This window comes from Neodiprion pinetum, chromosome 7 (assembly GCF_021155775.2).
Source record: "Neodiprion pinetum isolate iyNeoPine1 chromosome 7, iyNeoPine1.2, whole genome shotgun sequence".
Lineage (NCBI taxonomy): Eukaryota > Metazoa > Arthropoda > Insecta > Hymenoptera > Diprionidae > Neodiprion > Neodiprion pinetum.
In genome coordinates, this window is record NC_060238.1 from 15,321,018 (window position 1) to 15,346,184 (window position 25,167).

The 25,167-nt window shown below is 41.3% G+C and overlaps 1 protein-coding gene across 1 annotated transcript in view; it reads right to left on the reverse strand.

Annotated features, from left to right (window-relative positions):
- LOC124223693 (coiled-coil domain-containing protein 142) overlaps positions 1 to 25,167 on the reverse strand; it is a 752,117-nt gene that overhangs the window by 622,878 nt on the left and 104,072 nt on the right. The window contains exon 5 of the mRNA XM_069137953.1: positions 21,715 to 21,906. Within this exon, the coding sequence (XP_068994054.1) occupies positions 21,715 to 21,906 (192 nt within the window). The remainder of the gene's footprint in view (positions 1 to 21,714; positions 21,907 to 25,167) is intronic.

The window sequence follows — 25,167 nt, forward strand, 5'->3', positions numbered from 1 at the left end:
CGACTATGCAGTAACATTGCTAACTGAGACCATTCAATTTGCTGCATCGCGTTTTGTACCATGGAAAAAAAAACGGTCATCTAAATTTCCGTGTTGGTTTTCGGCTGAGTTGCGATCTTGTGTCACTCTGAAGAGGAGTGCTCATGCTAAATTCAAAGCATCAAATCGTCAAGAGGATTATCATATATTTTCTGACCTTAGAGCTCGTTGTAAAGTTATGGCGGACAACTGTTACCGATATTTTATCAGGCCCAGGAAAATGTATGCAATAATACAGGGTGTCCCTAAATTGCCTCCCACGGACTAGCCAGCATAATACCTCGTTAAAATCCAACCGAGAATTTCTTTTCCGGAAGATCGTCCGACGCATAGTTTTTGAATTATAAGCGATAGCGCTAGGCCAATCAGAGTGCACCATTTCATCTAGATTTGCCGCCACGGAAATTGCTGTTTTGTTCGTCTGGGTGAATTATTATTATTTGTTTACGAATTAAATATCGGCACCTCCCCTCTTTCGCTGCTGTACCCCTTATGCTTGAGGATGCGCTTCTGTTTACACACACAAGTGTGCGCCCATGGATGTGCGGCCGGCAGCGTATGCCGCGGCAACAATACCGAGGTCAGCGCTCGAGAAGGGGTACAACAGGGAGAGAGGGGAGGTGCCGATATTTAATTCGTAAACTAATAATAATAATTCACCCAGACGAACAAAACAGCAATATCCGTGGCGGCAAATCTAGATGAAATGGTGCACTCTGATTGGCCTAGCGCTATCGCTTATAATTCAAAAACTATGCGTCGGACGATCTTCCGGAAAAGAAATTCTCGGTTGGATTTTAACGAGGTATTATGCTGGCTAGTCCGTGGGAGGCAATTTAGGGACACCCTGTATAAAAGCCTTTTGAAATTTTGCAAATGCGGGTTGAAAGAGAAACGCGGTACCAAAGTTAGTATCATTTAATGGCCATGTTGGTAAGTCGGCTCGTGAGATTGCCAATCTTTTCGCCAGTAATTTTTCATCCGTTTACAAGGAGGACGGCGGTTACGTCCCTCAGCTACCCCGTTTCCCCGTCGTTCAAATCTCTGAATTCTCGATTTCGTTGATCGAGGTGTTTAACGCACTCTCGATCATCGACATTTATAGCGGGTCCAGCCCTGACGGCATTCCACCGGTGCTGCCCCGAAATTGTAAATATATTTCTCTATCCCAGCCATTACATGCACTATTTACGCGCTCTCTCGCCTCGGCTATTTTTCCAATACCGTGGAAAAGCAGCTCGGTTACACCGATTCTTAAATCAGGCGATAAAGCGATGGCCTCTAACTACAGGCCCATTTCAGTTCTGAATGCCATGCCATAGCTCTTTGAATCTATCATTACTAAAAAATTGGGACTGGCATTCCGCTCGGTCTTGGTTCAGGAGCAGCATGGCTTTGTTAAGGGTAGGTCTACGATCACCAGCCTTGCAATCTTCACCAACTTCGTTTCTACTGTGCTCGATGAGAGAGGTCAGGTGGACACTGTGTACACCGACTTCTCTAATGCATTCGATAGTCTTAACCATAGAATTCTACTTTTAAAATTGAAGGCATTTGGTATATCAGGTTGTCTCCTGGCATGGATTGGTAGTTACCTGTTGGGCAGATCGCAGAGGGTAAAGGTTGAAGGGGTACCTTCCGACTCATTGGGAGTAATTTCCGGTGTGCCTCAGGGTTCACATTTGGGTCCCTTGCTTTTTAACATCTTTATTAATGATATTGTCAACATTACTCGTTTCTCTCGCGTTTTGTTGTTTGCGGACGACATGAAATTATTTTTTAAGGTAGGCTAACAAGAGTACACAGCTCACTTTCAGGTAGACCTAGATAACCTAGCCGTATGGTGTAACGTCAATGAGCTTCACTTGAATGTCAATAAGTGTCACGTTATTCGATTCTCAAGAGCGTTTCAGCCCTTACTCACGCGGTATTACTTGAACGGTGTACCCCTCGATGAAGTTTCCACGGTACGTGATCTCGGGATTAATTTTTATCGTGAATTATCATTTGCTACTCACTACAGAAATTGCATTTCAGCCGCCCTCAGGATGCTTGGATATATCATGCGAGTGGCTGAGAAATTTGACAACCCGCGTTCTTTAGTAGTATTATACAAGGCGCTAGTCAAACCTCAACTAGAGTACGCGTCAATTATTTGGTCGCCTTACCAGAGATCCTACATAACTCTATCGGAACGAGTACAACATAAATTCTTGCGTTTTGCTTTTAGACGCTCGGGGTCTCCAATGGACATCGCAGACTATGACGATGGCCCGATCTTACGCATCCTTAATATACAAACTTTGGAAACTCGTAGACTAACAGCCGACCTCTTATTTCTTTTCAACGTGATTAACCGTTTGTTCGATTCTCCGGAGCTGTGTTCTCTGGTACGCCTACGGGAAGGCGAAGTGTTTAGTCGTAACAATGAGCTATTTATGGTGCCCCTTTCCCGAGTAAACTACGCGTTTTTCAGCTGTCTCCCTCGGGTCTCCAGGCTTGGTAACTCACATGCCTTCACTACGGGTCTAATCGGCGGCTCAACGGAGGGCTTAAGAAACAGATTGAGACTCGTTCTCCATGATAACTGAGCTCTCAGTTAATTCTTGTGCAGTTTTCTTGTCTTCCATATTTACTCATTATGGGACTTGCGTTCCGCGTTCTCATCTCAACCTCGTGGTTGATTTTCAATATTAATTTTATTTTCATTTTTATTTTTATTCTTATTTTTATTTTTATTTTTAGTTTTATTATTTTCATTCTTGTAACAATTGGTCTGTATAATCCTATAGTGAGCACCTATTCCCATTAAAAATCATCCGCTCAGTCTCTCTGTGAAAATTTTGGTCATTGATCTTCGTCGACCGTGTAATTGGACTCTGCCCGTATTTGAAATAAATGAAATGAAATGAAATGAAAAAGCGCGAAAAAAGACACATTGAGAGGCTGAAGGATATGCGTTGCGTTGGGACACAATGCAATAAGAACGATTTTGTTTTCTCGGCAAAATTGACTTAATGGCAAAGTTATGTGAGAAGAATGCCCATCAATGTACAAAATAATCAGAAATTCCATTCCACTTTGTATCAGCCATGGATGAAAGACATAAGCAGTGTATTCAAAAAAGTTTTTTGCGGTCACCCAACCATTATCAGAGAATCCAAAGCTATAATTGGGTGGTCCTAATATCGAGATATCTTTAGGCACGCTTTGTCTAGCAAATAGCACCAACGGGGGAGCAACGCTGCCAGCTGCATTGGCCGTGACTAATACGGTGATATTTTCTTTTTCATGTTATTAACAATGTTTTACACATTTTTACAGCCTTTTGGGGCAATCACTGGTAATGGTTTTGGATTCAGTGGACCACCAGTTTCATCTGTATTGAACACTCTGCTTGGGTGAATGGACAAAAGGTCGAGATCAGTTAAGGGGGGAGGTCCGTTTTTTCCGACCAAAAAATGGATTTTCGGTTTTTTTCATTTTCATTTGGCTTATAGTCTTGAGAATATTCCCTTGAAATATCGTTAAGAATTTCGCAAAATTGGCGGAGTTATAGCGATTTGAATGGATGGGTGCGCCGCAGGTATAAACCGAACCGCCAGGCGATATCTCAGAGCGCGCTAGGGGTCTAGGCCTGCTCGGACCTGCAGGTGCTACTTCGAGAATTTTCATACCAAGAAACCCTTAATCACACCTTATCCTTTGTTATTTCTGCAACAAGCAATCGACGTGTCGTACGTTAGTATTGCTCAGACTTTCGAAGTGAGAGTACCTATTTGATTCACAAGTGAGAGTGCAGTAGCTGTTGAGTTGAAAAATGGATAGAAAAGGCAGCCTAGTTGATCGTGTACGAGCAGATCGTCAGAAGAAGAGGACGTTTCGAGGGAATCAGACAACAGCAGAGACTGATTCGATTTTCGAATCGACTTCGGCAAAAAAATTACGGAATGTCCAGGATGATCAGATTCCGCGAGACGGAGACAGCAGCTACGTGATTTCCAATTTCTTCACGGTGTTCACGGCACTGAGTGCATATATGGAGTGCAAAGAATGTCACGAGAAGGTGAAATTTGACAAAAAAAAGCTGACTGGGCTCAGTTTTAAAATTCAATTGGAATGTGCCTGTGGAGTCGAATTCGCGGATTCGTCTCCAAAGATCGGCCGAGCGTCTGAAATAAATCGTCGGTTTGCTTTTGTTTCGCGGCTTCTACCACTGACAAGGGCTGGTATGAATTTGTTTTGTGGCCTTATGGACATCAGCAAAGGTTTCACAAAGAAACTGTATACCACCTGTCTCGAGGACATACATGTCGCCAGCAAAACAATTTTTGAGTCTGTACTGGAGAAAGCTGTTCAAGAAGAAAAGCAGGAAAACATCGCTCGCGGACGAGTGGATACAGTGCTGACAGTATCAGGAGACGGCACCTGGAAGAAAAGAGGGTTTTCTTCAAAGTACGGTGTCACAACTCTAATCGGCTGTTACTCTGAAAAAGTCATCGACGTAGTAGTCAAATAGAGTTTTTGTCTGGGATGCAAAACATGGGAAAATCGGCGAGATACTCCAGAATTCGAAGACTGGATCGAAACACATGCTGAAAAATGCGAGAACAATCACTCTGGAAGCGCCGGAAAGATGGAACCTGACTTTGTAGTAAAGATGTCTGAACGGTCCGAGGAGAAGGATCGCGTGAGGTACGGCACTTACATAGGCAATGGTGATTCCAAAACATATACCGCCATCAAAAACGCAAGACCATATGGTGATGGATTGTTGGTGCAAACAAAAGAATGCGTTGGCCACGTGGAGAAGAGAATGGGAACGAGACTCCGCAATGCGAAGTCCACCAATACGGTAGGATTGATACGTAGGTATCGGAGAAAATGGAGCCGGAAAACTCATCAACAAAGCCATGATTGCTCTTACGAAACATTATGGCTTGGCAATCCGGAGGCATCCCAATTCCATGGCAGATATGCGCAAGGCCGTGTGGGCTACATTTCACCACCAAAGTTCAACCGACGCGAAACCCCAACATCAATGTTAGTAGTACAGCAAGGAAGGTTCTGGATACAAACACCTTCTTTACCGACCGAGCCGCTCCGCGCAGCCCAGACTCAAACCCTTTTCCGCGATGACGTCACAGTCTGCCGTACCGAAGGTCAAAACCGTGCAACCTTACCGACAGTTGTATCAAACGAGGGTCAAAATCGTGCTGTTTTACCGACAATCTTACCGACCCCGTGCAACCTTACCGACAGTTGTATCGATCGAGGGTCAAAATCGTGCTGTTTTACCGACAATCTTACCGACCGAAGGTCTGTAGTGCTCGCCTACCAACGGTAAAGGGCGCAGCGGGGCGAGAACTTTTTTACCGTCCCGCATTCTTCTCCCACGATAGGACTGCTGATGTGTAACATGAACCACTCCGAATTCCTTTCCCACGGTAGGACTGCTGACGTGTAACGTCAACCACCTCACATTCCTTTCCCACCTTATCAACCACGTGACATTCCAAAATTAATGGTTCCGAGAATTGTCTGTCTCAAATTCAACGTCGCACCGAAATCCTTTGACCGCATGCCGCTCGCCGTCAAGTCGAAACTTGTCGAACGCATTGTTTTGTCTAACCACCTTATCAACCACGTGACATTCCAAAATTAATGGTCCCGAGAATCGTGTTTCACTTATTCGGATGTCGGTTTGATATCAACCACCTCACATTCCTTTCCCACCTTATCAACCACGTGACATTCCAAAATGATTAGTTCCGAGAATTGTTTTTCACTTACTCGGATGTCGGTTTGATATCCAAGGTCGACCGATAGTCGCGGTACATTCAAAGCCATGGATCTGCGGTGTCGGGTTACTATCGCGAATAGTCGTCAACATCCGTAACAGCGACTCGTATTGCTTCCTCTGGTCGGTCACCGCAGCTCTGTTCCCAGCCGACAACAATCCCAGTAAAATTACTTCGTATCCACATTTCAGCTCAGTGCTACGGTATAATGGTTTAACGTTTCCTATGTCTCTAGACAAAAACACCATTTCAAAATTTGAGACGCTCAACGGTCTTTCAATTAACGTTTACGGTATAGACCAAGGTGATCGGAAAAAAAGTGAAATAGTACCGATTCACCTAAGTCAGAATGAGTCTGACAAACCTATAATTCATCTTTTGGCGATCAAAACTGAAAACACTGACGATGATGATGATGATATGGAAAATTATGGAAAAAATAGAATCTTTCATTTTACTTGTATTCGAAATCTGTCTCGATTAACAAGATCTCAAATTTCTAAGCATTAATGTCATACTTGGTTGTGCGATAGGTGTCTGTCTCATATTAATTTCGGAAGATGTTTGTTGAAGCACCGAGCTGATTGCATGAATTTAAAAGAAACCAAAGTTATTCTACCTACAGATGAGGAAAAAATACTTGAATTCAAAAATTTCGAGCACAAAGAAACCGTTCCATTCTGCATTTACGCGGATCTCGAATGTTTACTGCAACCCACACATGAAAGTTTTGGGGAAAATAGAACAATTTATCAGAAGCATCTTCCGTATAGTATAGCTTACTATCTACATTGTGCGTTTGACAATTCGCTTTCGAATTTCAAAATTAATCGTGGGGAGACTTGCGTTCAATGGTTTGTGAACGAGTTAGCAGAATTGGCACATTCGTTAGAAGTTTATTTCAAAACTGTTGTACCGATGGAACCACTAAATTTCAATCAAATCAACGAATTTTATTCAACGACAGTGTGTCACATTTGTGAAAAACCGTTTACACTCGCAGACGTGAACCATCGTGATCACTGCCATTTCACGGGAAAGTACCGTGGTGCTGCTCACCGAGGTTGCAATCTAAATTACCAAAATTCGCACATTATCCCAGTGATATTCCACAATCTGTCGGGTCACGATTCACATTTTCTGATCAAAGCACTGGCTACATCGTTCGAGGGCACAACTGAGCTTCTACCCGTAATTAAAGAAAAGTACATTTCATTTACAGAATATGTCGGGGGGACAGATATAAAGTTTAGATTCGTAGATTCGTACCGCTTCATGCCCAGTAGTCTTGAGAAATTAGCAACGTATCTCGGTGATGATCAGAAATCAATCACACGAAAATTTTATCGTAGCTCAGATAAATTTCAATTATTGACCAGAAAAGGAGTGTTCCCGTACGAATATATAGACAGTTGGGAGAAGCTCGAGGACACACGGTTACCATCCAAACAACAATTTTACTCAAAATTAAATGATCGGGATATATCAGACGACGACTATGCACATGCATGTAAAGTTTGGCAAACTTTTAACGTTCAAACTTTGGGAGAGTATTCGGACTTGTATTTACAGACGGACGTGTTTTTACTGACCGACGTTTTTTAAAACTTTCGACAGAGCTGTTGGACAACGTACAAACTGGACCCGTTACATTACTACACAGCGCCCGGTCTGTCGTTGGATGCAATGTTAAAATGTACAGGCATCGAACTCGAGCTTCTCACCGACATAGACATGGTTATGTTTATCAAAAAGGGTATTCGTGGTGGTGTGTCACAGTGTTCGAACATATACGCAAAGGCCAACAATAGATATATGGGAGAGGAATTCGATCCTGAGGTCGAAGAATCTTATCTCATGTACTTTGACGTTAATAATTTGTACGGTGCTGCTATGAGCTTTGCTCTGCCATACAGTTCCTTCGAATGGTTATCAGACTTCGGACAATGCGACGTTCTTACAATCTCGGACGACGCGGAGTTTGGTTACATACTGGAGGTTGATTTGGAATATCCTGAGGAACTGCATGAAATTCATAAGGATTTACCACTGTGTCCGGAGCACTACATACCTCCGATCTCGAATAGTAAGCAACCGAAATTGACGCCCACGCTATTTTCCAAGAAAAACTACGTTGTTCACTATCGCGTTCTGAAACAATGCTTACAATTAGGCTTAAAATTACTCAAAATTCATAGAGTTCTCAGAATCAGGCAAACCCGGTGGCTGAAAAAAAAAATAGATTTGAATACCGATTTGCGAAAAAAATCTGACAACGAATTTGAGAAAAATTTTTACAAGCTAATGAACAACGCAGTTTTTGGCAAAACAATGGAAAATGTTAGGAAGTATAGAGATGTCAGGCTGATCACGAAATGGGATGGAAGATACGGTGCTAGAGCTACCATAGCCAAACCCAATTTTCACAGCTGCACCGTTTTCGACTAAGATATAATTATCGTTAAAATGAGTAAGACGAAAGTCAAGTTAAATAAACCATAGTACGCAGGTTTCTCCATCATGGATCTGGCTGAGACATATATCTACGATTTTCATTACAATTACATTGAGCAGAAATTCGGCAACCGAGCAAAATTAATGTACACGGATACCGACAGTTTGATTTACAATTTTACCGTCCCCGACATATACGAACATATTAAGGAGGAATTGCACAAATTCGATACTTCTGATCATCCGCTCGACAACGTTTACGGAATACCTCGAGCAAACAAAAAAGTTCTCGGCTTGATGACAGACGAGAATAAGGGGAAAATCATGTCGGAATTTGTAGGGTTACGAGCTAAATTGTACGCATTCCGATTCTTGCGAGATGAAAAAGACACCAAACGTGCCAAAGGTGTGAGAGGATCAGCGTTAAGAAAAATAACCTTCAACGATTATTTGGACTGTGCGTTGAAACGTGAAAATCTATCCTCAAATCAGCATTTGATATTGAGTCGAAAGCACGAGGTATACACCGTAGAACAGCAGAAAGTAGCACTGAGCTGGAATGACGACAAGCGGATCGTGTTTCAAAATACAACCGACACGCTTCCGTGGGGCTACAAGCCTAAGCTTTGTAATTTATAACTGTACCATGTCTGTCTATTGTCTAAAAAATAAAGACGCATACTTGTTGTGTGTCGGATATAAAATAAAGAGGGACATACGTTTTTACAAAAAATTCATTTATTCGTTTATCCAACTGTTGTGTGTATTGTCAAAACCTAACCATTTAACGTATATTTTTCTTTTACGCTTCTTGAGCACCTTCTCCACCAGATAGATATCCGGATGCTTAACCTTGAGGAGCTCTTGTTCGTAGAAACCACCAGCGATGGGTTGATCTCGGTAGTCTTTGAGCTTGTACGTCACAGGATGAGTATTTTCCACCCGACTTATCGTGAATATTTCAGTCGTCCAATTGGGAGTGTAACCTTTCTCGAAAACATTTTTGAATTTGCTGATTCGAACTTTGTCGCCGGATTTGAACTTTGCCGATACGGTAGGTATCGCTCGAAGCCCTCCGTACGCCTGACGTAATAACAGCCTCTCGTTTGCAACGGTGACATCCGACGGTTTCATTCTTATGGTTCGGTGTTTGACGTTGTTGTAAGCCAAAACCAAATCGGATAAGATATCGAGCCACTTGTAGCTTCCTTGCATGCTGAACCGTGTCCACATTCTACCTTTCAGCGTGCGATTGGAACGTTCACAGATCGAAGCCTTCAAATTACTGTACGTGGAGTAAAGTTTGATTCCGTAGCGTGTCATAAGCGATTCGAATTTCGAGTTGTAAAAATTCCGTCCCTCTCTCGACGTGTAAATTTTTTGGTACCCGTCCTTGGACAAGCACAGATTCCATTGCCTTCGTAACATCATCTCCAGACTTGCTCTTTATCGGTACAGCCCACGCATACTTTGAAAAGATATCAATGACTGTGAGCATGTACTTGTAACCTTTGTTTTGTCCAGCGTACGACGTCATATCAACAAGACCTGCCTGCCAGGTCTCGTCGATGCCGCGCACGTCTTCACGTCGACGCGGGTAATTCCGGCGTGCAGGCTTATGCAGTTCCGTCACCAGTGCTTGCTTTTCCTTGTTCATATTCCAACGCTATTAGTCTGGTGTCCAATTTGAAAATGATTTGCGCGTTTCGAATCGACAAGTCTTTGTCTGTTTTAAAGTCTGTGTAGTAGGTATCCAAGGCTTTCTCCGTGGTGATCTCCAAAGCTTTGATCATTTGATCGAGGTTGTCGATTTGTTTTTGCAGCACGCTGAATTTTCGTCTCAAGGTTTTTAAAGTTACAGCATTGTTCGGCTCTGCGGGATCTGCGACGTTGCACAGTCTCTTGTTCCGTATATCGTAATGCCCGTCCGATGTTATTTGAAACCCGACACCCGGAGGACCGCGAGTGCTCGCGGTCGTGTTTTTATTCAGCTGACGTCCAAACACGTCGACGCTCATTTCGGTTATAAATGCAAAAATGACGGGAGCTGCTTAATAAATGATTCCTGCTTCGCGTGGCTCTTCGATAATGGAGATGATTTCGTTATTGTGACTCGAATTTCCGCTGCCTGAGATGCCAGGAGTAAACGAAGACGCTTCACCAACTTGTTTGGATCATCCCAGAAGACGTATTCCGTTTCAACACCTTGTCTAGTAATCATAGCTTGCGGAAGTAGACCTTTACCCTTTCGGCGAGGTGATGGGGAATAATCCATTAATTCGGCAATGACATTTCTAAATTTGTAACTGTTATCGTTTCGAACAGCCCCGTCGGATGAGTAATACTTCTTAAGCGCGTTCGTTGCGAGGATTATGTTTATAAAATTTTCCCGATCTCCGGCGCTCACAGAAGAACCGTCAGGCTTCTTTTTGAACAAAAGTTCCAGCAAACCCTTCGTTTTCGGGTAACGCGTGTCGCTAATACGAACGTAGTCACTCTCGAAAGATATCAAGGAATCACCGATCATTAGTCCGTTTGAGAGGTTGCGTACACCGTACACGTTGTCCAATTCGCCTTTTGTCTTCGCATCTCTCATCAGTGCAAAATACTCGTCCTCGATTTTCTCGACCGGTGTTTCTAAGATTGCTTCATCCCCCGCCGAAGCAAAGGAATCGTCCATTTCCGAGACAGTTTCATTTTTTGTTTGATTTTTCATTTGCTTTATTTCTTCTTTAATTTCTTCCACCTCTTGTTTGACAGGTTTGGTATCTTTTGTAACATTCACCAGTTCTTGCAACGGAGTCACTACTGGTTTGAAAACGTCACTCAATTTCTGAGTCGTAGATTCCCTGCCCGACTCGAGCAATCTGTGTTTTCGATGGATCGCAGCACTTGCTTGAGCGATCTGATGTAGGACATCTTTTTGCTTGGAAATTTCAGAGCTCTGCATGTTGACGCAACTGAGTCTGCAACGCTACTGCGTCTCTTGCTAGAAAACGCTAGATTTTATTCCTTCTACAGGCCAACAAAAGAATCGAATCCCCTCCTGTATTGTCCTTCGTTGAGCTCACTGTCTTTGTCGATCACCAGAAACCCATATTTGTCACCGTTCTAGCATGCCGCACACAAGTCTTTAAACTCTACGTACGACATATCGGTGTTCACATGGACGTTGTATACGTGTCTTAGGTTCATATCGTCTTGTTTGAATGACACGAGTAAGTTTACGTTGTCGCGCCCGAGATGTTTGGGAATACGCGCGTGCGTCTGACAGAGATAGAAACAGTCAACGTCGTGATGTCTACCCATGCAAAAGTAGGCTCTAATATTGTCCTGCTTCTCGCACGCTACATCGTCAAATACGATTATTGAGTTGGGCCGTGCTTCTTCCGGTGGAGTCACTTGCTCACGCTTGGTAAACTCAAAATACTCCGTATTTTCAACATGGTCCAGCAATTGCTTCAACAATTGGTATTTAGGTTGGTTGAGAGATTTCGAGTAGATGTAGATATTTTCAAATCTGAGTCCGTTGGGATGGGTTATAAGTGTGAGCAACGCATTAGTTTTACCACAATTCGACGGTCCACAGAATATTGCACGTACACTATTCGGGAGTGATTCACCGTGCCGTTTGTGCCTTTTGACATTTTGCTCCGAAAGTTTGTCAAAATTCATCATGGGATGCTTGGTAGGTTGTTTCTTAAACCGCATATCGGACATGACTGATCGAATTTGCTATGAATACCCCGTTTGAAAGCACTTTTCTTCAGTCAACGCACGAACATGATCGCGTACGGGGGTAAACGAAGCAGCAGCAGGCGGCAACATCGTGGGAAGGGTCTGGTGAATAAAATCATCAACAAACTTCCGATCGAGTTGCATGTTCCCGGTTACCAGTACTGCGGTCCTGGCACCAAGTTGACGAAAAGACTCGCAAGAGGCGATTTCGGTATCAATCCTCTCGATGCAGCATGTGAGGAACACGATATAGCGTATTCAGAAAATCGTGAGAACCTTGAAGTTAGAAACGAGGCTGATAGGGTGTTGGCTGAGAAAGCTTGGAAACGGGTTCTCGCAAACGACGCAAATTTGGGTGAGAAGGCAGCCGCTTGGGCAATAGCTAATACAATGAAAGTAAAATCAAAACTCGGAATGGGAATTCGAAACTCAAAAAATGTGACCTTAAGAAAAATTATATGTGCTGCAAAACGTTTTATGGTTCCAAGCAACGATGCAAAAGTAGCTATCGAATCTGCGCTGAAGGGAGCTGAGAACGCCGTTAAAAAAGCGGGTGGTAAATGTGAAGTGCGAACACCTCGCGTCCTACCGGTACCTTCAAAAGTCGGTGGTTTTCTACCGTTTTTGATTCCTATTTTTGCCGGTCTCAGCGCTACGGGTGCGTTAGCCGGCGGTGCGGCAGGTATAGCAAAAACTGTGAACGATGCGAGCGCGGCTGAACGAGAATTGGAGGAAAGCAAAAGACACAACAAAACTATGGAAGCTATCGCGTTGGGCAAAGGGCTTTATATAAAACCGTACAAAACAGGTCTTGGTCTCCATCTTTCAAAAAACTGGATGCGATGCTACCACGTCGAGCGTTGACTGATTGGGACTTGTTGAAATATGCAAAAATCTTTAAGGTTCCGCATTTCCGCGGTGTTTTCATGCGAAACGAAATGCCCGAAAACGGCCCACGAAAAAACGAGTCAGCCATCATCAACCTTGACGACAAAGACGATCCGGGAACACACTGGGTTGCATACAAGAAACGCGACGATATTATCGATTACTTTGACAGTTTCGGCAACCTTCAACCACCTCAGACCTCATAAAATACCTCGGCGTTGGTAGCGTCAAATACAATCATGAAAGGTACCAGGATTATAAAAAAATTTGAATGCGGACACTTGTGTCTGAAATTTCTAAGTGGTTAGCTATATTAACATGGTGCGTGATTCGTCAAAGTCAGTCTACCACTCGCAGTCATGGATGATTCGTTAACGTTAACGATTTCGGGAACCTCTTCGATACTCGAGCCACAATATTTCCCACCGATCGAACTTGCTCGTGTTAAAAGTTATGCTCTTGGCTTGGTAGAATTGTTAACCTTCAATTCGGTCGATTCGATGTCGGTCATAATAAAATTTACGTAGCTGACAAAGTGATCACCATACCTACCGGCAGCTACGAGATCGAGGACATAAAAAAGTATCTTCAAAACGTGCTAAGAAATACAGATATCAGGCTCGCCATCGAACCTAACAATAATACATTACGCAGCGAAATCACATGCAACCACACGATTAACTTCGAGCCGAATGATTTCATTGCTCAACTTTTGGGATTTACACCACGTGTATTGGAGGTTGATAAAACTCACGAATCAGACGTGCTTGTAACTATACTCAAGGTCAACGCGTTGCGAGTCGAGTGTAGCATTACAACGGGCGCCTAAGTCAATGGACACAAAGTACACACTATTCACGAGTTTTACCCGACCGGCCCACCAGGATATGAGATCGTGGAAGTACCGTCGCACGTCATTTACCTTCCGATCACCGTCAAGACCATAGATCACGTTCAGCTCCGGTTAGTGGATAAAGACGGAGACCTGGTTAATTTTCGTGGAGAAGTTATTACTGTGAGACTACACATCAAATCGCAATAAACGATGGGAATAGTATATAACAAACTGTCAAAGAGTAGGTATATCAGTAAGTCGGCATGCCCCGATCAAGTCAGTCGTCGATCGATTCCCGAACCGCTAACACCTCGAAACGTGGAGTTTCTGATAGCTCTGGGTCTGAAACTGACACCTTTTGGAAGAGAAATTTCCGACAAATAAAAATCCGATTATGCATTCTTATCATCTGCTACGTACCATGGAGGAGGAAATCTTGAGCATTCAAACACCAGTCGTCTTTGACGAATCCGTTGCGCATTACGAGATTCACGCTCACAAACCTTACGCCTCGACAACTTTCACATGCGGTGAAATTCGAATCACCGTTCAGCATCGGGATTTATGCGTATTACCGAGCAAAAGTTCGGTACACATCCACGGACGACTCCTTAAACCTGATGGTACAGCTACTGTGAACACACAGCTCGTAAACAACGCCATCTGTCATCTGTTTGAAGAAATTTGCTACGAAATTAAGGCAGTTGAGATTGATAGGAGCAAGAACGTTGGCTTGACAAGTCTCATGGAGGGTTACGCTTCCCTGCACCCAGGTCGGACTTGGCTGATAGAGAACGTTGGATGGCTTGATGTGAAAGACAAGAAAAAATTAACCGATGCCGATGGCAACTTTGACGTACTGATATCGCTCAGCATGATATTGGGTTTCACTGAAGACTACCGCAAGATCGTTGTCAACGCTAAACATGAGTTAATTCTGACGAGATCAAAAACTGACGTCAACGCAATCATGCAGACTCAAGAGGAGGAATCCAAAATCACGATTAATGCAGTGGAATGGCTAATACCGTATTTGAAACTCGCGGATCAGAAAAAAGTTGACCTACTAAATTTTATTCAGAGAGATCCGCTTATTTCGATGAGCTTCCGCAGTTGGGAATTGTACGAATATCCCTTACTTCCCACAACATCGAAACACGTTTGGACTGTGAAAACTTCCACTCAGCTTGAAAAGCCTCGGTACATCATTGTGGGTTTCCAAACAAATAGAAAAAACAAGACCGGCAAGAACGCAAGTCATTTCGATCATTGCAATATCACGGACGTCAGGCTATTTTTAAACTCTCAATCTTATCCGTACGGTAACCTGAACCTCAACATGAGTCGTAATCTGTACGCGCTCCTGTACGAGATGTACACAAACTTCCAAGCCACCTACTACGACAAGAACCCCGAGCCGTTGCTGACAAAGAGTGAATTCCTTCGAGACGTCCCCTTATTCGTTATCGACTGTTCAAAACCAAACGAATCTTTGAAGTACGGACCTGTCGACATCCGTCTTGAATTTGAAGCTAAAGCCAACTTTCCCGCTGAAACATCGGCGTACTGCTTGATTGTTCACGATCGTATTGTCGAATACAACCCGCTCAGTGGTGAGGTGAAAAAGTTGGTATAAAAGCTGACCCGTTCTCACCATCTCGCACAGTTCAAAGATGGAGCTCATCGTTGACATACAAGGTTTTCGTAGACCTTTCAACAATACCTTTACATTGAAAGAATTGGCTATAATCTCAATCTACTCGGAAGCATCTCCATCAGTGTTTTTCTTCAAGCCACCTCACGAATGGGATTCACTGGACGTCAAATAAAGAAGTCAAAATTCTTGGTTAGAACGCGATTTTCACGTTTTACCTTGGAGCTGTGGAATCATACCGTTTGAGGAAGTCGAGTGGACCATTGAAGACAGGCTGTGCAAAGCTGAAACCATGTACGTAAAAGGTGATGAAAAACGAGATTGGTTGCTTAAAATTGTCCCGAAAGTTCAAATCATCGATATGCTGGACTTTGACTGTCCGTCGCTTTAAACCTAGCAAAAAACCTCAGCTGTGTCTCTGAGATGTGACGTGCATACAAACACTCAACGCAATCTGTGCAGCACAAAACGTTTGCATACTTCAAAATCGGCTACAAAATCATCATACTGTTCGGATGGCGAGGGTGTACGATTTGTGTTACTGCGCAGAAGCGTCTACAAGAACGGTCTCGCATTACTGGCGAACATATCACCCTGGTTATGTTACTGTTGAATAGAATTATTGTACTGTCGTTGTGAAGTAATCGTCAACCGTACTCCAAAATTTGTACTCAATAAAACTGTTTTTTTTCAAAGAATATTTATGAAATAATTTTACACCTTCACCTTCACCTTAGCTCTTCAGAGAGAATTTTTTTCAATACAAAGCTCATGTCAGATTCGACCGAGCTGTACTCAAACCGAGTTTTGTTTTGCATTCCTAGAGCGATAGTAACCCAACACCGCAGATCTTTGGCTCTGAATATATACTACCGCAGCTATCGGCCGACCTTGCACTCTGGTCTTGTCTGAACCCGTCCAAATACTCATCGTAGAGTTCACATTACATGACGCAAACGCAGCTCGAAACCCTCCATCGTTGCTTAGTGGTGTTCGGAGTAGCATTTTCTTAGATTTTAAGACCTAATTCTAGATACAATTACAAGGTACAATTTGAGACGTAACAATCGGTCAGAACTTGAATAGTGAAATTTTGACTAACAGTAAATACTGCATGGATTCATAATTTCGCTGGCTATTGAACGATTTTTTAATCGAACTTGATTAATCGGAACTTCACGTTCGTCCCTATTTTACGCTCATGAGCTCCAGATTCGGAACTGCAGAATCCGTTCCACACCGAAAGCTTGTAGAATATCACTTTGGATATCAAACCGACATCCGAGTAAGTGAAAAACAATTCTCGGAATCGTCCGACGGTGAGCGGCACGCGGTCAAAGGATTTCGGTGCTACGTTGAATTTGAGACGAACAATTCTCGGAACTATTAATTTTGGAATGTCACGTGGTTGATAACGTGGGAAAGGAATGTGGGGTGGTTGATGTTACACATCAGCAGTCCTATCGTGGGAAAAGAATGCGGGACGGTAAAAAAGTTCTCGCCCCCCGCTGCGCCCTCTACCGTCGGCAGGCGAGCACTACAGACTTTATCCTTCGGTACGGCAGACTGTGACGTCATCGCGGAAAAGGGTTCGCGTCTGGGGTGCGCGGAGCGGAAAAGGGTTTGAGTCTGGGCGGCGCGGAGCGGCTCGATGGGCTGCGCGAAGCGGCTCGGTCGGTAAGTGTCGGTAACCGGAATCTGCGTGTAGAACCGGCCTTGGTTTGCTACTTACAAGGCAATAGATTTTGTCAATTTAGATATTTCAGTTCTCAAGCCGCGAACGTTTTGATAATACACCACGATCTCGTCAACGCCGATTAGTTTTTTGAAGTATTGATTCCTTTCTTTACGACACACGGTAAACCTCGTTCGAATTTGATTCTCCACTCATCATGACCACTTTTTTCCTTTTCGTCTAAGCGAGCTCTCGCATCAGCGAGCAGGGACCTTTGTTTCGCGGTTTGGTCACTCTTCACCTGAATAGGTTTTTCCTTCAATTTAAGAAGAGGGAGGTTTTTAAGAACACGGATGGCATCCGCTTTAGTGCCAAAAGAGATAACTAGCGGTCTTGGCTTGTGATTAGTTGCGCCTGGTAGAGAACAGCCGATCCTCACACAATGATAAGGTCCTACAATGTCGAGAGGTTCGAGAATCTCGCAAACCGAGCTGAGTCCGTTATCCTCTGCTTACGGGATGTCAAACATGGTGACATTATTGGCCCTCCTGTTTCCATTATCCAATTCAGCGATGAGATCCTCTTCGGTGATTGTTGTCAGTGGGTGACTAAGATTTGAGTTGTCGATATCAGCTTTGACAGTTGAAACAGCTTCTTCCAGAGCACGAATTTTCCCATCAGTCGCATCGAGACGAGCATTTACTGCGACCGTTGACAGTTCGAAGAAAGCACGTAGATGACGTTGCTCACCAGCTATTTCTTTTACAGAGGCTGATAGGAGCCTCGTGTTTCTTATTGAACGAGCCGAAATATTCGCCCAGCACTTCGTGGAGATCTTGAAGGGAAACCGGCTTGTTGTTACTAGGTTGAAGATTATCTAATGATGATTGTGATTCTAGTGAAACCGAGCGTGACCCACAACAACGAGAGAAACCGCCATTAGCAGTTAACCGACACCGCGAGGCACAAGACGAGTGATATTGGGCATTACGAACCGGACACAATGTTGGCTTATCACGCATAGGTCCCAAACCACAGGCTCTACATATGCCAGCTGAGAAGTCAGGCACTTTGAGGGAATTCTTATTGCTCGAATCATGCGCCATATTTCACAAAACGAAGAACCGGGATGGAAGTTGAGCACAAATGAATCCAATTATACAAATATGCCGAAAACCACAGTTCATATGAATAAAATTATTAGTTTAGGACAGAGGACGGCTTATAAGGAAACAAGTGATGAAAACAGTGAATTAAAATAGACAGGTAAGTTCCGAATAAAAGCAAAGACGGAGCAGCAGTACGAAGAGCAACCGCTCAGTCTCGTAGCTAACGCTGTACTCGCTTTTAAATTGGCTTGGCAAAAATCTTTCAAGTCTTTTTGCTAAAATTTTGGAACGATCAGCATAAAAAAATGTCAATTTGCACTTGTGCTCCAACGCACTTTTGAAGCTTTGAATCTCAAAGAAATTTTGAGAAATGGATTCAATACTTGTGGATTGTATCCCTGGAATGTCAATGCTATTGATTATCAGAAAGTCTTCAAAAGGTTGAAAACTACATCGTCTGAGACAATTAACGTTACTGATGATACAGCAGAAGTATCAGACAAAGTCGATGCTTTGATAGTCTTGAAAGACTTGATTGACTAGGATAAATTGGAATTATTTAAATGTTATGGCACTCCGATTTGGACAGGGCGGAAAGAAGATGAAAGTCTTTTTGAAATATGGTATAAATTAGCTGTACAAATCGACCCAAAAAATGTTCAGCAGCAGAGAGAAACAAGGATTGATTTTAACGAGATAAGTTTTATATTCTATTGTGTGAAATTTTAAATGCATGTGCATTATTTAACCGATATTGAATATACTTTATTATTTTATTTCAGAGTGACGTTGTCTTCGATCCAACCGTGGAGTTTATTGCAGAAAGCAGACTCACAAATACTGAACATTCTTTCGTGAACGAGATGGACAATATAAAAACAGTACTATAATGATTCTATTTTACTTATTATCAGCAGGTGAACGATTTGATTTACTGAAAAATTTCCGGATAGTTTTCTCATAAATGATGCAGATTTTTAGAAAAAACAAAATAATCCACCCTCGAGAATTCACGGACGCTAACGTAAGATTTTTCTTTTGCCCTAAATATTACTTATCCCTTAAAAATCTCTGTCCGAAAATCTAAGCTCTCTCTCTCGCACTCATGTGTCAGCTGATACACCTTCAAATGCTCTTATTAAATTAAAACTCGAATTCATTCCTTTCGATATATACACAGGGTGTCCCATTTTAAATGACGCATTTCAATATCTGGAAAAGTATTGTCCGTAGAGAAAAATATTCCGGACAAAAGTTGTTGTGTTTGGAGGGGGACAGATTCTGGTGATATTGACCGGCATAGAAGTGGAGGCGTTGAGGTGATATGAAGGTTAACTTTGGATTTTCAAACGAAAACATGTAGTTTTTATTTGCTCATTCGTTTCAGCGTTAAATTTTACATCAAAAAGCACTGGGGCACAAACGTGCTAAAATTATTAAATACAAATTAATTCGCACTCTCTCTCTCTCTCTGTGTGTGTGTGGGGGGTATGGGGGGGGGGGGGGGGGTAAGTGAGCGACATCACAGAGATTAAGTCTCCGTGGCCCGTCACTTCCGCGGTATTTTATGACTCCAAACCCTCTCTGTGATGTGCAGTATGATATGTCGGTGAATTGGCTCGGGGTGACTAAAGGTGTTTAAAAATACCATCAACAGCAAGACACACTTTCACTCGCTTTTCGAAGCTTTGCGATGTTATGAAAGTTTTTCTCTACAGACAATACTTTTCGAGATATTTAAATGCGTCATTCAAAATGGGACACCCTGTATACGTTAAAAGAATAAATAAATTATTCAGACCACGTATTAATCAAAATGTTTACTTTCGCAAATTCAACGGATACCTAATTTGGTAAATAAATTTTCAGGATTTTCCAGTAGCTGATGATGGACATGACGGGAGTGATAGAGAACGAGTTGTGTTAGAATGGACGTTGAAATATAATCATCTCGTCATTGACTCCAGAAAAGGTCGACGAAGAGTTGAAGATTCCCGAAACAGATGTTCTCGTCTGCGTACGGAACGAACTCAACTCATTTTTGAGTCCAGAAAGAGTTGATGAAGAGTTGGATATTCAAGAAACAGGTGTGCAAGTCTTTGACCAAGCAACTGCTAAATGCAATAATAGAGAAACACCCCCTCTCGTTGACCCCGAAGTATCTAAATTTTCGGAGCCTCTCCAAAAAACTTTATTTTGGTCGAAAAACGAACTATCAAAAAAAAAAAAAAAATAAGCGTCGAACTATTGCGAAAAAAATGCCATCTATTTTATCCAGCTCTCAATGGCAATCGATCAAGGAGACTGAAGAAAACGAGAAAAGATTTAAACCAGAGCAAGCTGCGTTAAAAAAAAGATAAAAATAGAGAAACAGGAATTAACAAAAAAAGAAAAAGAAGAAGAACGTGAACGAAAAGAAGCAGAAAAACTGAGAAAAGAGCAAATAAAATTTGAAAAGGAGAAGCAAAAATTGATAAAACATCAAAAAAAGATCAAAGAAAGTGATGCTAAACAAAGAGCAAAAGAGGAATCATTATTTTGAAAAAGCGGCATCTGAAATAAAATAAAAAAATTGCTGAACTCCGCGAAAGAGAGTCTCAATTGTGATAATATTATTAAATATCAAAAATGTGATATTAATTCTTAACTAATTAATATAAATCGGAGCTTCCTATCAATGAAGGACGCAAAAGAAAACGAAGACCGATTTAATTCGGAGTGAGCCGAAAAGAAGCAAAAAAACTAAAAAAGAGCACTTAAAATTTGAAAAGGAGAGGGAAGAATTGATGAAACAATAAAAAAAAAAAAATTAAAGCAATTGAGGCTAAACAAAAAGCAAAAGAGGAATCGTTATTGAAAAAGAAGAGGCAGCTGAAAAAGAAAATGCTGAACACCACCAAAGAGATACTGAATTGTAATAATTATCATTAAATATCGAAAATGTGATAATAATGATTAAATACATATTTTGGATGTGGAATTAATTGTTACGTAATTAATAAAGGTCAGATATTATCGGAGATTTAAATGTTGTTATCAAAACACAATTATACATTCGACACAAGACTCGCAGTATTAGGCGCGCAGTGATTGAACAACCCGCAGTATTTGGTGCGCAGTAATACCCTCTCGTTGTTCTAGACCCGGCAGTAATACCAGCATCTGCATTCTTTTTCAAATGCTTTTTATTTAATGAAAAAATCATTTTATCACATTCTAATTTTTTTTTAGGTTCAATATAAGCTAAATATTGATTTGGAAACAAAAAAAAAATCGGTAACTTTAGATGATTTTTCAAAATATGTTCATCAAGCTGGCCCCGCATTTCAAACCGCATTAATACCCACACTCACCCTAGCTGAAAGAAAAAAAATAATTTCCAAACAAATTAATTCTTCCGCCGTAATAAGACCTTTTTCTCAGTGCAATCGATCTCATACTATTACGATTTTAATTTTCATTTTTGTTATTAACATTATTGGTATTATTACTCCTATCATTGATACATATTGGGATCTCACCATTGCTGGCTTGGATGAACTGATGAAGCCAATCTTTAAGATGCAGAGCACCTTGACTGTGACGCGTTGCGAGTGCCCCTGGAGACCACCAGAGAACGACATGATCCAAAATACTTGACACTGCACCCCAAGCAACTACCTGATAATGAGCTGCAACCTTTTCCAGAACGCCATTTTTCAATTTGCATTCACCTATAAGGCAAGTAAATTATCCACCCCAATTCATTCGTATTGTATTAGCTGTCGCACAATTGAAATACAATATTGATTTGATGCTTGCAAGGAAAGGTCCCAAGGTGCCCCCGCCAACCACCCGATTTTGCTCATTTCGGAATATGCTATTTCTCATCGAAATCTGAGCGACTGGTACTTATCTTTTATCGACGTAGAAACGGTTTAAGGGGGTGCAATCGACCCCAAAAGTTGGACATCACAGCAGTAGTTTCGCAGTTTCTCATATTTTTAGTCGACATATTTTAATGAAACTAACTGGAGGATAATTTTGATCGTAAATAATAAAAAATTTATCTTATCCGATTATGACGGGGTTAAATGATAAAGAATTATAGGAATTAGAAATTACAAATTATTTATAACTAGAAAACTATTGCTCATATTTTAACGCAATTCATTGCATCTCAAAGAACAGAAAAATGTAGGGGGATGAGTGTTCTTGCGTTTTTCGATTTAACGTTATATACGGGGTGACCTACCCCTGTATACGTGCAACCAAGTTCCGATTATGTTGATGCTATTTTACTTTGGTTCGATTTATTTAATTTTACAAAGCTTTTTCTAAGCAAATTTGGGGAGTTTATTTATTTAGATAACATTCGGATGCGTCACTGAGAAAAACTACTTTCCAAAAGGGTATCCCTGGTTTAATCGGAGCAAAATGCCTCTGTATCCATTCAGAAATGATCTTAGGTCGGAAAAATATTTATCAGGCAAGTCTCGACATTTTGTAGCTATTGAAACAACTTTCTCTCAAGCCATGGTCAAAAATAGTATAAGAATGGCCAAAAGTGCAAAAATCGTCATTTTCGACGTGGTGCACCATTCAGACAAATACGACATAATTCGTGGAGGTGATTTACATCTGAATTAACGAAATAATGTAAAGGTTGTGTTACGTCGATTAGCTTTTAAAATATAACGATTCCTCACTTGTATGAATCTTGTTCGGAACCTTCGGAGTTCGTCCATGCGCCTTAATTAATTGACATGGAAGCTCTTTTGGTAATTAATTACCATCATTTTTTTTCACAAGGGTCGGTGAATCGAGTTTTGAGATGAAAAATCTAATGAATCAAATGTCATTTTAACCCCCCCTCCCACCGGGAGAAGGTGGAGGGGGTAATTGATTATGAACGGCTGGGCAGATATTTTTCCATATCGGGACAATCTCTTGAAACTATACATACAATGCGCATGCGCCAAATAATTCAATCTCATTGGTCGGCGAAATCGCCCCGCGGCAATGTTTTCGTCTGCTGAGCAGGGGGCCAACGTACACAAAATGAGACAAGACTCAAGAGCTGTAGATCTCTCGCGCATAAAACCGCGGATTGAGGTTATGTTGCTGTTTATTTTTACGTAGCGTGAATTGTCACAGAAAAATAGTATCGTTCAGCAATACCGTGGTCAATATCGGAAGATATTCAACCGACGCAAATATCAAATGATACAGAAATTGGATGTTATTTATTGAAAGAAAAAAATCTAAAATTCAATGTGAAATGTCATTAACAAGTGGAAGTCTGGACAAACAGAGGTAGGTAAGTAAAAGCAACGTTTATTGTGAACAGATTCTTTATTTACATAAAATTAAAAATGCGTCTCATTAATGATTTATGTTTTGTGCATTTTATTGGAAATTAGTTGCATCTAAAAATACCAAAAGATCCAGTCTGATAATAATAGCTTCTAATATTTTCAGGTACGAAATAATTCATTGTCAAAGCGGGACTAAATTTGTCAGACATGGAAGCATGTAGGTAAATTTGTAATTACGTGATCTTTGGCAATCACAATATTTTAACATGGATTCAATGATAAAATTCATTTTTTTTTTCAGCAGGCTCGAAGCTTAAACTTTGATCAACACGAGGACAATTATGCCTCACCTGATGGTCAAAACGTTTAGGTGGCAAGGATCCTGGTTTCTCAAGCGGTGCAATCATTATAACCATCGAACCTGGTTGTTCCGTCAGACATCAGGTGCCAGAGTGAATTTTATCAGGCCATCGCCACCTTCTGAACATCAGTTGAGGCAAAATTGAAGAGCGGGATATACTATAGATCATAATGGCTGAATATCCCATCATTTTACGTTGATCGAGCCAATGGGGATAAATTTGTTACTCAACCGTTGCCGTCAATTCATTCTACCGAGGAATCATTCTGTCCACCATTGTAATTCAAGCATTATTATTGACCAGCACTGTTTTTCAAACTTTATACCACTTAATTTGGTATCTTATTTTGAAGCTTACCTTTACTCTCTTTGGCATTGAATTCAGATAAATAGTTTTTCATGTCCACAATTAGATTGTAGGGTTAAATTTTGCTAGGCAAACTGAATCAATCTAAATCTAGAATTGTGAAATAATTTCAGTTAAAAATGTCTTTAAATTCAATCTTAGTTGACGGTGTCATCTGGCTAGCTAGTTGCACGATAACTTAAAACCAAATTCAATTTTACACTTTTTATAGGGTCCTACGCTAAGACTGAAAGCTTGTGAATCCCCATTTACCGCAATTATTTCTGCATTTCACGTTAGCATTGTCTGGAGCAAAAAAAATCTCATTTTGAGATTGGAAATGGAACCTGAAACGCAAAAGTTATTCAATAGCACGAATTGAAAACCAAGAATTTTGTAATGGTTCCTGCACCAAAGAGACTCTTTCCAAATGTGCTTGTTACAAGGTGATGTTCGGAGAACTATGAACAAGATATCGTATTGGATGACATTATTTGGAAAAAAATCAACATCAACTTCGTTGAAAATTAGATATTCATTTATTTTGATGGAACAAGGGAGACAATCTTGAATCCGACAAGTAAATGTCCTCGTAATCATGTTCTGACATTTCTCTAAAACATGATCGTCCTTGAAGCTAATTGTGACGTTGAGGCGCATTTTGAGAAAGTTGATTTTCAACTCGTGTCACAGGATGTGATCTACGATCTTGAGTTCTACGCTTCCGATTAAATTTTCTTTTTTTCGAACCGCACTAACACGAATTACAGAAATCATTTTAATAAATCTAATATTTCTTGAATTTTCAATTTGAGTATTAGGTTCCCTTCATTTATTTATTCGAACATCATTGAAAATTTGCGAAATGAACTTTGATAATCATTGGAAAATTTTTAATAGTAGTAGCAATAATTTATTGCTCGGAAAAAAAACATTGACTACCGACTATTTGTAAATTTTGTTGATCTAT